The sequence below is a fragment of the Passer montanus genome, unplaced genomic scaffold (genome assembly GCF_014805655.1).
Source record: "Passer montanus isolate IOZ18808 unplaced genomic scaffold, ASM1480565v1 scaffold101, whole genome shotgun sequence".
Classification (NCBI taxonomy): Eukaryota; Metazoa; Chordata; class Aves; order Passeriformes; family Passeridae; genus Passer; species Passer montanus.
In genome coordinates, this window is record NW_024356616.1 from 1,604,253 (window position 1) to 1,618,286 (window position 14,034).

The 14,034-nt window shown below is 64.1% G+C and overlaps 2 protein-coding genes across 4 annotated transcripts; one reads left to right on the forward strand and one right to left on the reverse strand.

Annotated features, from left to right (window-relative positions):
* Positions 1-201: 201 nt before the first annotated feature.
* YKT6 (YKT6 v-SNARE homolog) lies at positions 202-5,476 on the reverse strand. 2 transcript variants are annotated; one of them, XM_039715922.1, is made up of 8 exons: positions 5,467-5,476; positions 4,622-4,743; positions 3,712-3,794; positions 2,398-2,498; positions 1,754-1,858; positions 1,578-1,643; positions 1,151-1,252; positions 202-895 (listed from the first exon to the last, which is right to left on the reverse strand). In XM_039715922.1, the coding sequence occupies exons 2-8, from the start codon at positions 4,723-4,725 to the stop codon at positions 860-862; spliced, it is 597 nt and encodes a 198-aa protein (XP_039571856.1). In that variant the 5' UTR covers positions 4,726-4,743; positions 5,467-5,476; the 3' UTR covers positions 202-859. The 2 variants fall into 2 exon arrangements, with proteins under 2 accessions (XP_039571856.1, XP_039571863.1); XM_039715929.1 differs by having other exon boundaries at positions 5,463-5,476.
* Positions 5,477-6,029: 553 nt separating this feature from the next.
* On the forward strand, positions 6,030-11,893 carry GCK (glucokinase). Of its 2 annotated transcripts, XM_039715046.1 has the most exons (10): positions 6,030-6,478; positions 8,252-8,414; positions 8,542-8,696; positions 8,899-9,018; positions 9,111-9,206; positions 9,495-9,594; positions 10,199-10,382; positions 10,587-10,742; positions 11,320-11,553; positions 11,643-11,893. In XM_039715046.1, the coding sequence occupies exons 1-10, from the start codon at positions 6,434-6,436 to the stop codon at positions 11,785-11,787; spliced, it is 1,398 nt and encodes a 465-aa protein (XP_039570980.1). In that variant the 5' UTR covers positions 6,030-6,433; the 3' UTR covers positions 11,788-11,893. The 2 variants fall into 2 exon arrangements, with proteins under 2 accessions (XP_039570980.1, XP_039570991.1); XM_039715057.1 differs by lacking the exons at positions 6,030-6,478; positions 8,252-8,414; positions 8,542-8,696; ... (1 more) ...; positions 9,111-9,206; positions 9,495-9,594 and having other exon boundaries at positions 10,248-10,372.
* The last annotated feature ends 2,141 nt before the right edge of the window (positions 11,894-14,034 follow it).

The following is a 14,034-nucleotide window of genomic DNA, read 5'->3' on the forward strand; positions in this document are numbered from 1 at the left end:
CTGAGCCTTGTAAGTGTAAAAGATGACTCTGATTTCGTTTTTGTCTCGGGAAAACTGCAAATAAATTATGAGGAAAAACCAATGATCGCTGCAGTGAGGCAAGGCCAGGTGCACCCGTCCCCCTGGGTGCCCAGGATGTGTCTGTCTGTCTGTCTGTCTGTCTGAAATCCCACCCGGGACGCCGCAGAAAGGAACAGAGGAATTGCCAAAGACCACTTTATCCCCTGGCCGTGCAGCCAGGGCACAGAAACAAGCCCAGCTACAGCCCGAGCCCGACCTTGCCCTTCCCCGGGAGGAGGAAGAGGAGGCAGCGGGGCCCTGGCAGCTGCTGAGCCCCCCACCCGGGCTGGTGGGAGCAGGGGAGGGGCTCTGAGGTGCAGCCCCCTCCCCCAGCACCAGGACACAGCTCCAAGCTCGGGAGGAGCTGCCCAGGGAGGGCAGAGAGCACCCCCCACCCAAAAAAACCTTTTCCCCTTCCCACCCCCAGCTCACCCTTAGGACACAAATACATAAAAGCTGCCTGGGCTGGCAGTGGGGGCTCTGCCTGCCCCCTCAGCCCCTGGACAGCAGTGGGGGGCTCCTCCAGGCTTCTGGGGGGCTGTGAAGGCAGGGGAGTGCTTGGCCAGGCAGCCCCTGGTCCCAGCTGCCCCAGCAGCAGCGAGGCTGGGGGGGCTTCCATGTGGACCACCCCCCCTGGGTGCCGGCCCGGTGCCAGCCTTGGTGTCCCCTCAAGGTGGACAACAGTCACATCAGCCCAGGGGGCTGGGGACCCCCGGCCCAGCCCCAGGAGCAGCCCTGGGGGGGCTGTGGAGGGGCGTGGAGGGCTGGTGGTCCGGAGGTGCAGACCCCGGGCTCCATGTCACATGATCTCACAGCAGGAATTCTGCTTTCGGGCCTGAGAAGAGAAGGAAAACCCATCTGTGAAGCTGCCTGGGGGTCTGGGGGGTCCCAGCTGGGGTCCCACACAGCCCCTGTGCTGGCTGAGAGCCCAGGGGGTCCTCTCCTTGTGGCCAGAGCTGGACCCCCCAGCCCTGCAGCTGGACCTGGGGCACCCAGCTCCCTCCCTGCAGCACAGGGGGATCCCTGCCTGGCCCCCCGAGCTGTGCCCCCCCAGGGATGACCCCGAGGGAGGGGCTCACCCCACACCCACCGTTTTGTAGAAGGCTTTGGATTGTGCCCCCAGCACCTCGGACTTGGAGACCAGGTCGTCCAGCTTCTCACCCCGCTCCAGCAGTGACTCCATGGTGTTGTGCTGCCAGACAAACGTGTGCTGAGCCCCAGCAGCAGCCCCAGGGCAGCCTGCAGCACGAGGTGGAGCTGCCAGCACACCCCAGGCACCTTCTGCCAGCCCCCCCAGCCCTGCAGCCCCAGGGGAGATGGAGCTTGGCCAGGGACAGGGAGGAGGCTGGCATGGGGAGCAGGGCTGAGCCCTGGTGCTTGTGTCCAGCTGGGAAAAGCCCAAGGAGCAAAAAGGGGAAGAGGAAAGGAAGCCCCCAGGCCAGGGAGGTCTCTGGGAAGGGCCTGGGGTGACCCCACCCTGCCCCACAAGCAGCCCAGGGCCTCCTCTGCAGCCTCACCAGGATGATTTTGGTCTCGTCCAGCTCCGCCTGCACTCGGGTCATGGGGTCAGCATCCCGGGGGTTCTGGGGACAAACAGCAGGGTGACAGAGCTGCCACCACCCCAGGGACACCAGGGGAAGGGGAAGAGAGCCCCAGGGCTGGGGGAACACAGGAACCCTGCAGGGCTCTGCACCTGGTACTTGCTGAGGTATCCATCCAAGGCAGAGTAGCTGATGGTGGCAGGTGACCCTGAGGGCCAGTCCATCCTGCTCACCTGCCTGGAGAACTCCTCCAGCACCTGCCAGGGAGGAAGCAGCAGTGAGGAGCCACAGCCGTGGGCCCACAGGGGCTGCAAGGGCTCTGCTCATCCAAATAGACCTGGAGGTTTTTGGGAAGGGAGCTCCCAGCTCATGCACAGCCCTGGGCTGGTACCAGGGCAGTGACCATCCCCTGGGCTGGCACTGCCACCTCCCCTCGAGGGCTGGGCCCAGTTCTGGGAGCCTGAGGGAGACAGGAACTGCCCTGTTCCAGGGGCAGAGCTGGGGAAGGGGCTGGGGGTGCCCAGAGCAGGAACAGGGCTGGGGAAGGGGCTGGGGGTGTCAGAACAGAGCTGGGGAAGGGGCTGGGGGCACCCAGAGCAGGAACAGAGCTGGGGAAGGGGCTGGGGGTGCCCAGAGCTGGGAAAGGGGCTGGGGGTGTCAGAACAGAGCTGGGGAAGGGGCTGCAGCCCCAGCAGATGTGAGCAGTCTTGGCAAACGATGCCCAGGCCGAGGTGGGCAGCCCTGCCTGCCCCAAAGCCCTGGTGGGGCAGGGCAGGGAGGCTGCAGGAGCCCTCACCTTGTCCAGCAAGGTGAAGCAAACCCTCTGGGGGTACTCATTGTCTGCAATCACCACCCCAGCCAGCCCGTCGCTCCGCACGTACACGTGGCACAGGTACTCTGCAGGGAAATGCTGTCACACAGGCAGGGCCACCCCGAGCCCACCCCAGCACCCCAGAGCTGCCCCTCTGCTTCCCCCAAACCGCCCTGCACGGCCCCACCAGCACCTGCACTTTCTGTCAGGAAAGGAGGAAGGGCTCAGCATTTGGGGCTCAGCTCCAAACTGTGCTGTGGCCAGGGCACACACGTGTCAGAAGTGACATGCCATGGTAGCCAGAGGGATAAAAACCACTTGGGGAAGAGCTCAGCCTGATTGTAATTCATTTTAACTAATTACAAGGCTGGGGTGTCATTCCAGGGCTCCAGCAGCCGGTCCAGGCTGCCTCCCCCACGTGCTGGGGCTCAGGAGGGTGTGCAGCAGGACAGGGAGGCTGGCACGAGGTGGGAATTCAGGATGTGGAGCTGGGCTTGCAGGGCAAAGCTGGCACAGCCACTCTGCACTGGGGTGGTCTGGGAAGCTCTGGGGGTCCCGAGGGGGCCAGGGAGAGCACAGGCACTGCAGCAGCTCCCTGAGAACCTCTGTGGGGCCTGCAGGTCCCCGAGAACCTCTGCAGGTCCCTGAGAACCTCTGTGGGTCCCTGAAGGTCCCCAAGAACCTCTGAAGTTCCTTGAGAACCTCTGTGGGTCCTGCAGGTCCCTGAGAACGCCCCCAGGACCCTGAGAACCCCCTCAGGTCCTGCAGAACCTCTCCAGGTCCCTGAGAACCCCCCAAGGTCCCTGAGAACACCCCCAGGTCCTGCAGAACCCCCCAGGACCCCTGAGAACCCTCCCAGGTCCCTGAGAACTCCCCCAGGTCCTGCAGAACCTCTCCAGGTCCCTGAGAACCCCCCAAGGTCCCTGAGAACCCCTCCAGGTCCTGCAGAACCCCCCAGGACCCTGAGAACCCTCCCAGGACCCTGAGAACTCCCCCAGGTCCTGCAGAACCTCTCCAGGTCTCTGAGAACCTCTGGAGGTCCTTGAAGGTCCCTGAGAACTCCTGCAGGTCCCTGCAAACCCTGAGAACCCCCCCAGAACCCTACAGAACCCCCCCAGGACCCTGAGAACCCCCCCAGGACCTGAAGAACCTCTCCAGGCCCTGGAGAACCCCCCTAGGTCCCCTGCAGAGCCTCTGCCACGCTGTGCCAGGCTCTCACCCCCCCCAGCAGCCCCAGCTGCCCCCCAGGCTCTGTTTTGGGGTGGTTTTTCCCCGGGTGGGGGCAGGGGAAGCTCTCACCTTGCTCCCTGACCGAGGCCCTGCTGCCCAGCGCCGAGCGCTCCGCGATCAGCTGGCTCGTGAAGGTCATGAACTCCTGCACACTGTGGGGACACGGGCACAGGGCACCTTGGGGACAGCCTGGGACACGCTGGGACACTGCTGGGGCCAGGGCAGGCTGGGGACACTGCTGGGGACACGGCTGTGCCTCAGCCCCCAGAGCCCCCAGCTCGGGCCAGCCTCCTGCCCGTGGGCTGGATCTGCTTTTTGGGGATTGGGCAGAAAGCAGCAACGCCTCTGAACCCGGCCTGGCCTGGAGCTGGGAGCAGCTGCAGCAGGGAGGGACTTGGGATGGAAGGGTCTGACCCCCAGGCACCCTGTGAGCCCAAGCCAAAGAGCATCCCTGAGCCAGGCTTGAATAATGGGGAGAACATCCCTAAACCAGGCTTGTCTAACCTGGAGAACATCCCTGAACCAGCCTTGTCTGACCTGGAGAACATCCCCAAACCAGCCTTGTCTAACCTGGAGAACATCCCTAAACCAGGCTTGCTCTAATTTGAAGAACATCCCCAAGCCAAGCTTGTCTAGTTTGGAGAACACCCCTGAGCCAGGTTTGTCCAGGTTGGAGAGCATTCCTGAGGCAGGCCCAGCCTGTCCCACAGGTTCCTCAGTGAGCCCTCGTCACCCCACAGCCAGGGAAAGGAGCCAAACACAACCAGCAGGAGCCAGATAAAGCTGTGTTCCAGAATGCACAGCCTGGGCAGGCTGGGATCAGCCTGGGATCAGCCTGGGCAGGCTGTGAGGGACACCTTTGGGGTCAGGAAAAGCCTCTCCCTGCTGCCACTGCAGCCCCAGTGGCTCAGACCCCCCCTCAGCATCCCCCAGAGCCCCCCAGAGCCCCCCCAGGCCGGGCAGGGCTGCCCAGACCCACCTGGGCCTCTGGAAGAAGCTGAAGGAGGAGACGTCGTGGGCGGCCTTGAGCAGGCGCACCTTGGGGTCCCCCTTGTACAGGACACTGAGGCTGTAGAGCCGCATGGCGGGGCTGGGGGGGTCCTGGGGGGACAGGGACAGGCTGGGCAGGGGTCCTGGGGGGACAGGGCTGGGACAGGGACAGGGACAGGTCTGGGACAGGGACAGGGACAGGGCTGGGGTCCTCACCCCTGAAGGGACAGGGCTGGGACAGGGACAGGGACAGGGCTGGGACAGGGACAAGCTCAGACAGGAGGGCTGATGCAGGGAAAATACAGGGAGCAGCTACCCACCCCAGTAAAACCCAGTAAAAACCCAGTAAAACCAACCCCAGGATAACCCGCACGGCCCAGTATAACCCAGTATAACCCACCCCAGTAAGTATCCATATAACCCGCCCCAACCCAGTATAACCCACCCCAGTAAAAACCCAGTAAAACCAACCCCAGGATAACCCGCACGGCCCAGTATAACCCAGTATAACCCGCTCCAGTATACCCCAGTACAGCCCAGTTCATCCCAGTGCGCCCCAGTATAACCCAGTTTACCCCGGTACAACCCAGTACAACCCAGTACAGGCCAGTTTACCCCAGTACACCCCACTGAAACCCAGCCCAGTATAACCCGTACACCCCAGTACACCCCAGTACAACCCAGTTTACCCCAGTATAACCCAATACACCCCAGTTTACCCCACCCCAGTACAACCCAGCCCCTCCACCCAGCGCAACGCCGCCACCCCGCGGCACAACCCCCTGCAGCCCGGCCCCCGGCCGCCCCCGGCCCCGGGGCCGCCCCGGTACCGACGCTGCGGTCGCGGCTCTGTGGGGCGGGGCCTGCTCGGCTCCGTGGGCGGGGTCTCTCTGTGGGGCGGGGCCTGCTCGGCTCTGTGGGCGGGGTCTCTCTGTGGGGTTGGGGTCCCGGTGTGGGGCGGGGGTCCCTTGTGTGTCCCCTGTCCCCGTGTGTCCCCTGTCCCCTGTGTGCCCCGTCCCTGTGTGTGCCCTGTCCCCTGTAATAAAATGGTTATAAAAATAGTAATGTAATTAGAATAATTTTTTAAATTTAACACACTACTTAACAAAATCAATACCTCACAACCTCCTAGCACAACACAACCCTCACTTCAGCACTCGCCAAAAACCCAGCCGCAAACCACACACCTCCCACCCCGGCCGGTGCGAGCCCATCTCCGGGGGCGGTTCGGGGCCCCCCTCCCCAGCGGGACCCCCCATTTCCCGGCGCCGGGGTGGCCGGGGGGCGATGGGCGGCCCCATGCCATCCCCGCTCCCCGGTCTCCATGGGAGCGCCCCGGTTGCCAAGCCGGCCGCTGGAGTGCTTGCCACGGCCACCGAGCCGTTGGCATGGCGACGGGCGCACGGCCGGCCCGGGGCGGGGTGCCGGCGGGGAGCGTCCTGCCCGAGCCGGGCCAAGCGCACCCAGGGGTGCCCAGGGGCTGCCGGAGCCCCCCGAGCTGGGCCGGGACCCCCCAGGGCAGCCGCGGCTCTCGAGGCTGAGCTAGGAGGGGAGCGGAGCGGAGGATGTGGGGCTGAGCCCGCCGGGGCCCCGGGCCCCGCCGCCTGCCCCTCACGCCGGAGCCCCCCGGGGCCGGCGGATGAGGTAGGGCGGCGAAAGTGGAGCATCCGCGCGTGGAGAGAGGCACGGAGCAGCGCAGGGCCCCGCGGACAGCCTCCGCGGCAGGGCAGGGGCTCGCCCGCAGCCTGGCACCGCGGTGGGCACGCTGAGGGGGGCACGGCTCGGCCCGCAGCCGGCCCCCATGCTGGATCACCGAGCCAGGATGGAGAGCAGCAGGAGGGAGAAGGTGAGGCTGCCCGGCTCAGGGGCTGGGGGAAGAGTGGGGATCCTCACAGGGTCCAGCCTTCCCCGGTGCTCCCGAGGTTCCAGCCCAGGGCATGGCTGGTGGGGGTCTCCATCCCTGAGGCCACCCCCCAGCACAGGCCCCAGGGCTCGTGGTGGAGCTGGGAGCGTTCGTGGTGGAGCTGGGGGTGTTTGTGGGATGTTCTGCCATCCCCAGGATGACACAGGGCCTGTCACCTCCTTCAGCTGGCTGTCACCGAGGCGCCCAGCTGGGTGGCACCGGGCTCATCCCCGGCCAAAAAAACCAGATGTTTGTGGGAATGATCCTCTGCCAGATGGATTGAGCTCAGGGGGTGACGGGTGAGGACAGTGAGACATGCCCTGCTGCCAGCTGGGACACCAAGGGACACCAGGGGGACACCGAGGGGACTCATGCTGGACCAGGGAGATGGGTGTCACTGGGAGCCAGCAGCCACGGGGGTCCCAGCTCGTCCCTTTGGTGGGAGGCATTGCAGCACACCATTTCCATGGGGAGCTGAGAGCCAACAACGTCACGTGGGAAGACCCAAATCCTGCCGGGGAAGGGCCAAACCCGTGGTTTTGAGGGCGAGTGGAGAGATGAGTGGGAACACGTGGTGCTGAGATGGGAAAACCGGTGGAGAAATAAAACTGGGGCTCCTGGGTGCCAGCCTTGGCACGGGCACCCTCTGGCCGTGGCAGACTGGGGGTTCCCATGCCAGGTGGTGCCACGGGATGGATCAGCATGCAGGAGGGATGATCAGACCCAGCTCCGTGCTTTCCTGGCAGGATTTTCCCAATCGTTCTGGGCCAAACCCCCTCAGGATCAGGGCAAGCTGCCGTGGGTGCCCAGCCCCATTCTGGGGGGCTCCGTGCTGCAGCCCCGGCCCTGGGGGCCAGGGGACGTGCCAGGATGGAGGACAGCTGCACTGAGCCACGCCAAGGGCTGCCCCCAGAGCTGGGGCACTCCAAACCACACCCCAAACGCTTTGCTGAGCCCCCTACCCCCCAAACCTGTCAGGAAAAGGCAGCAGCCTCGAGGCAAACACCTGAGCCGGTGACTAATGAGCTCCGGCTCCATCTGACAGCCCTGGCCCCAGCCCTGGCGCCTAATGGAGGCTGCTACGGAGAGGATAAACACGGATCCTGCTCGCCAGGTGCTTCCCTGGAGTGGGCCCTGCGGCTCTCCCTGGCAGCGAGGCGAGGCAGCAATCCCCGGGAGTGTCCCTGCCCTCTGCCCCATTTCAGCCCCACGGTTGGTGGGTGGAACCCCGCGATTCCCAGTGGGGTACAGGGAGAGGGATGCTCCCAGGGGGGCAAGGAGGGCACACCAGCGTCTTCATCATAAAAGGATCCGTGTCCTTGGTGGGAGATGCTGTGCTCCTCAGAGGCACGGCCAGAAGCACTCCTTGCTGGGAATGACCAGGATGGGAGGTCCCAGGTCGCTGCTGGAATGGTGCTGGCTTCTACACCCCAACAATTCAGCTGGGTGACAGGGGTGGCAGAAGGCCAGTGCCAGCCCCGGGCCCAGGGACAGCAGAGCTGACCGTGGTGTCCTGCAGGCAGCTCCAGAAGGGCCTTGGTGCCTCATGAGGGTCCTGTGGATTCCCTGCTCAGCAGGAGAATAACAGAGCGACGGGATAAGTCATTTCAGGGTGAAAACAGGGGAAGGGAAACTTGGAGTTTCCTGAAATTCTTGCAGTTCAGGCCCCTTGCACCCCAAATCCCCGGTCCCTGGCTGAGGCTGTGCTGCGTGCAGGTGGAGCAGATCCTGTCGGAGTTCCGTCTGAAGGAGGAGGACCTGAAGAAGGTGATGTACCGGATGCAGAAGGAGATGGACAGGGGGCTCAAGCTGGAGACACACGAGGAGGCCTCTGTGAAGATGCTGCCCACCTATGTGCGCTCCACCCCCGAGGGCTCAGGTGGGTGCCACTCCCAGTCCCTTGTGTGCCACCCCCAGTCCCTTGTGTGCCACCCCTTCCAGCTCCACGTGCAAGGCTGGGCCTACCAAGAGCCCATCACCTTCTCCCCCTCTCCCTGGCTTTGCAGAGGTGGGAGATTTCCTGTCGCTGGACCTGGGCGGCACCAATTTCCGTGTGATGCTGGTGAAGGTGGGCGAGGGCGAGGAGGGGCAGTGGAAGGTGAAGACGAAGCACCAGATGTACTCCATCCCGGAGGACGCCATGACTGGCACGGCTGAGATGGTCAGTGGAGCACACGGGGCATCCCATCCCGTCGCAGAACCTTTCCTTGTGTGTGTTTCAGTGGGGAGCACACATCCCCATTCATCCAGCCAGCAGAAGCTGGGGGTGGCCAGGCCTGGGGAACCCGTGGTGGGGGACAGCCACAATGGCAGTGGGAGGGTGGGGACATCCCTTGGGAAAGGCTGGACCTCCTGTCTTCCAGCTCTTTGACTACATCTCCGAGTGCATCTCTGATTTCCTGGACAAGCACCAGATGAAGCACAAAAAGCTGCCCCTGGGCTTCACCTTCTCCTTCCCCGTGCGGCACGAGGACATCGACAAGGTGAGGGGCTGTGCGGGCAGCACGAGGGCTCGGGGCTCCCCAAGCCTCAGCTACACCCACAGCCCCATTTCGGTGTGACCCTCCCCTTGCAGGGCATCCTCCTGAACTGGACCAAGGGCTTCAAAGCCTCCGGCGCGGAAGGGAACAACGTGGTGGGGCTGCTGAGGGACGCCATCAAACGGCGAGGGGTGAGAGGATGTCACCGTGCTGGCACCCCGTGGCACCCCGGCTGTGCCTGCCAGGGGCTCTGCAGCCTGCCTGTGCCTGCCACAGGGCCACTGCAGTGTCCCCAGGAAGGAGAGCAGCTGTCCCCACCACGGGGCTGCTGGAGCCGAGTGTGCCTCTGGGCAGGGCTGTGCCACGTGTGTGCACACACGTGTGCGTGACACGTGCCCAGGCCCTCACCCTTGGGGACCATCCAGCTGTTGTGGGACAGCCTGGCCCCCCAGGAGCCCACCATGGTCCCTGTCCCCCAGGACTTCGAGATGGACGTGGTGGCGATGGTGAACGACACGGTGGCCACGATGATCTCCTGCTACTACGAAGATCACCGGTGCGAGGTTGGGATGATTGTGGGTAAGATGCCCCTTCTACAGGGACACGTGCCTGGGCACAGGGAACTGTCCGTGGGCCCGCTCCCCTGCTGCTCCCCCGTCCTTTTGGGGGGACACCCCAACCACAGGGGGGTGGCAGTGGCACTCTGCTGAGGTGTAGGGTGGCTGGGACACCCGATGGCAAATGGCATTGCCAGCATGGTGGGTTGGGGCACTTTGGGAGTGGAAAGGGGGTGGTCATCATAACAGGGCTGGTCCCCAAAGGGCTGCCCTGCCCCCAGGCTGTTGGTGGCTCTGGCCTGTGTTGGTCCCTACCACCCTCACAGGGAAGGATTTCTTCCCAGTATCCAATCTAAATCTCCCCTTTTTTAGTCTGAAGCCTTTCCCCCATGTCCTGGAGCCACCCTTGAAGCAGTGGCACACCATGGTGCCAGTCACCAGGCTGGGGAACGTCCCTCAGGCTCCACACGGGTCCCAACCCCTGCCCTGGCACGTCTGGACCCCCTCCAGTCCTTCCCCATTGCTCCAGAACACCATCCCAGTTCTATCCCAGCTGGGACGGGAGGGCTGTGCTGGGGGGTGTCCCTGCTGCCCCCCTGCCCAGACCCACGCCCAGTTCCTGGCAGGGACGGGCTGTAACGCCTGCTACATGGAGGAGATGCACAACGTGGAGCTGGTGGAGGGCGACGAGGGGCGGATGTGCGTGAACACGGAGTGGGGGGCCTTCGGTGCCTCGGGGGAGCTGGACGAGTTCCTCCTGGAGTACGACCGCGTGGTGGACGAGACCTCACTTAACCCCGGTCAGCAACTGTAAGGAATAGGAGAGATCCAGTTCCTCTGGGCGTCCCTGCCACCCCCTGCACCGGGCTCAGCCCCGGCGTCCTTCGCCCTGGGCCGTGCCCACGCACGGGAGCACATCCAGCGAGGAGGGGGGAGGAAAGAGGGGGTGCTGTGGGATGCGCCCCTCAAATGCCAGCTCTGATGCCGCCCCCTCGCCTGTGTCCCCCCCCGCAGGTACGAGAAGATCATTGGGGGGAAGTACATGGGGGAGATCGTGCGGCTGGTGCTGCTGAAGCTGGTGGATGAGAACCTGCTCTTCAATGGGGAGGCCTCTGAGAAGCTCAAGACTCGCGGGACCTTTGAGACCCGCTTCATGTCCCAGATTGAGAGGTACGAGGCTGGGGCGTGGCACCCCCAAACCACCCGCCAGGCTGCATGGCACTGGGAGCTCTGCTCTCACTCCACACTGGTCTGGGTGTACTGAGGAGTCTGTGCTCTTGCTCTGCACTGGGCTGTCCCACAGGGGATCCCCCTGTTCCATCATCCCATACCAGTCTGCTTTGACTGCCTCATTTTGGGGTCCTTTATCCTGTTACCCCACACCAGTCTACTCTGACTGTCCATCTGCATTGTGCCACCCAAACCAGTGTCCCCTCTCATGGGCCCATCATGGTCCCATCATTCCATACCTGCCTCCTCTGTCCCATATTGGGGTCCCCATGTCCCATCACCCCACATTAGGAGGGCTCACTTCCAGGTCCCTCTGTCCCATCACAGCAGCCCCACATTGGGGTCCCCCATCTTATCACCCCACACCAACCTGCTCTGACTGACCCAGCTGGGGTTCCCCATAAAACAGTTCCGTGTGAGGATCCCCCACCCCATCACTCCCCATCCTCTCCAGCCGCCTCACCCAGGCTCCCCCCACTCCCACCTTTACTGACCCCCTTTTCTCCCCTTCCCTCAGCGACTCCGACGACCGCAAGCAGATCTACAACATCCTGTCTGCCTTCGAGCTGCTGCCGTCGCGGGCGGACTGCGAGATCGTGCGGCGGGTGTGCGAGAGCGTGTCCACGCGCGCGGCCCAGATGTGCTCGGCCGGGCTGGCCGGCGTCATCAACCGCATGCGGGAGAGCCGCAGCCAGGACACGCTCAAGATCACGGTCGGCGTCGACGGCTCCGTCTACAAGCTCCATCCCAGGTGGGCATCCCCACGGCCACGTCTCCCCGTCCTCTCCTTTCTTCCCCTCTCCCCGAGCCCGGCCGTGACGCCGCGTTGTCGCTCCCCAGCTTCAAGGATCACTTCCACGCCACGGTGCGGCAGCTGACGCCCGGCTGCGACATCACCTTCATCCAGTCCGAGGAAGGCAGCGGGCGCGGGGCCGCCCTCATCTCCGCCGTGGCCTGCAAGATGGCCTGCATGATGGGGCAGTGAGCTGGACTCAGGGGGGATGGCGGGGCCGCTGCTCCTCCCGGAGAGCTGTGGGAGCAGACACGGCCACGGGAAGGAGGCGGCTCCGGCCCCCAATAAACGGGGTGTGTGTGGACTTCTCTGGGGCCCGCTCGGGCCAGCGCTCCTCTCTCCCCGTGCTGGTAGAGAGACCCCCACGGGGCTGCCCCACACCTATGGGGTGGCCAAGGAGCTTCCCGTGCCCTCATCTCCCTCCCCCCATCCTCACACAGCTGCAGCAGGGGGGCTCCAGCCCCTTTGCTGGGAGAAAGCCCCCCCAAGGAGGTGGCTGAGAGATAAGGAGCTCTTTGGGGGTACTTGAGGGGGATGTCAGGGTAGAGGAGCTCCCCAACGGCGATCCCTGGAGTGCAGAGGCTGATCAGAGTGCACCAGAAATGGGCCAGATCAGATATTAGGGGGTCCCCTCCAGCCATGTGCCCACCCATGTCCCCTGGTGTGGGGCACCCCAGAGGTTTGAGCTCACCAGAGGGTCTGGAGCAGAGTATTGGGGTCCCTTTGGGGTTCATGGGCAGCCCCGGGTGTGGGGTTCCTTTAGGGATCTGGCAGTGCCAGAGCATATCGTGGTTCTCTGAAGGCTCTGGAAGCAACCCAGGGCTTTGGGCCACTCTGAGGGTCTGGAGCACCCCAGGCTGGAGGGGTCCTCCCGGGACACCACAGGGTGTTGGGATCCCCCTGGGGGTTGGGGGCACTCAGGGGTCTGGGGCCCAGTCTGGGTGTTGGTGTCAGCCTGAAGGTATGGGATATCCTTATGGTCTGGGGTTGTATCTGTGATATTTGGGGCCACTGCAGGGGTCTGGGACACGGGGACACCTGGGATCCAGGGACATCTCAGGGTGCTGGGGCAACTCTTGGACCACCTGGGGGGAGTGGATCACCACAGGGAGTGGGGCTGGGACCACCGAGGGATCTCGGTGTCCTCACAAAGTGCACGGCCACGCTGAGGGGCTGGGGGCACGGGGGGTGTCCGTGTCACCCCAAGGGACAAAGGCACCCAGAGGGGCTGCCCCTGAGGGCCCCAGGGGTGGCACTGGGACCCCCAGAGCTCCCCTTGCAGGTGGCACTGGGATCCCCCGCTCTGCCCTCAGCCTGCAGGATTCCCTGAGCTCTGATTGGTTCACACCACAAACACATCCTGGGCTCTGATTGGTGGCAGCCCTCAGAGCCCTGCAGTCCCTCTGTTCTGATTGGCTGGGGCCAAACAGAAGAGATTCCCTGCACTCCAATTGGCTGGAAATAAAGGGAAAAAAAGGGGTGTGGGATTCCCTGAGCTCTGATTGGCTGGGAGTGAAGCAGGGGTGCCCTGTGCTCAGCTGGGACAGTGAGGAGGATCCCAAGCCCATGGCAGCACTGGTGACAAGCGGGTGACAAGTGACACTGCCAAGTGCAGGGACAGATGCAGTGCCAGGCATGGGGTGCACAGGGAGGGGACAGTGACAGCCAGCACCACCCGGGTGTGTGAAGGGAACGCTCACCCCGACCCACATGGGACACATCCCCACCCTGCTGCTGGCACCTTCGGTGTCACCTTGGCCCTGCTGGGGCCAGGCTGTCCCCTGCCAGTGCCTGGTGCCACTCACCCTTGTCACCATGTCCCCCCAGGGCAGACAAACAAGACCCTGGTGCCAGAGAAAGGAGTTTATTGTCGGGGGGGGGATGGCTGGGCTGTGGGGTCCTCGGGGCTGGACGGGTATCAGGGTTTGGGGGCACTCGGGGCTGAGCCTGTGGAGAAAGGAAAGAGCAGGGGGTGTCAGTGGAAACGGCTGCTCCAGCCCTCCCCCTGGATGAAGGATCAGGATGTGGGGTGCAGGACGGAGGGTTCAGGATCAGGATGTGGGGTGCAGGATGGAGGGTTCAGGATGCAGGATCAGGATGTGGGGTGCAGCATGCAGGGCTCAAGACAGTGCAGGAGTGGGACATGGGGTGCAGGATCAGGATATGGGTGCAGGATGTGGGTTCAGGATCAAGTTGTAGGGTGCAGGACAGGGGGTGTGGGACTGCCATGCAGGGTGCAGGACATGGTGCAGGATGCAGGATGGGGATGTGGGGTGCAGGGCAGAGCACAGGGCACACAGGGCACGGGATGGGGATGCAGGATCAGGATGCAGGGGGGCACTGACCGTGCTCAGGACCGGCAGATGCCCATGGCAGCGCAGATGTCCCGGGGCATGTCCCCGTTCTGCAGCCCCTCCCAGGTTGTAGTGTGCAGGGCAC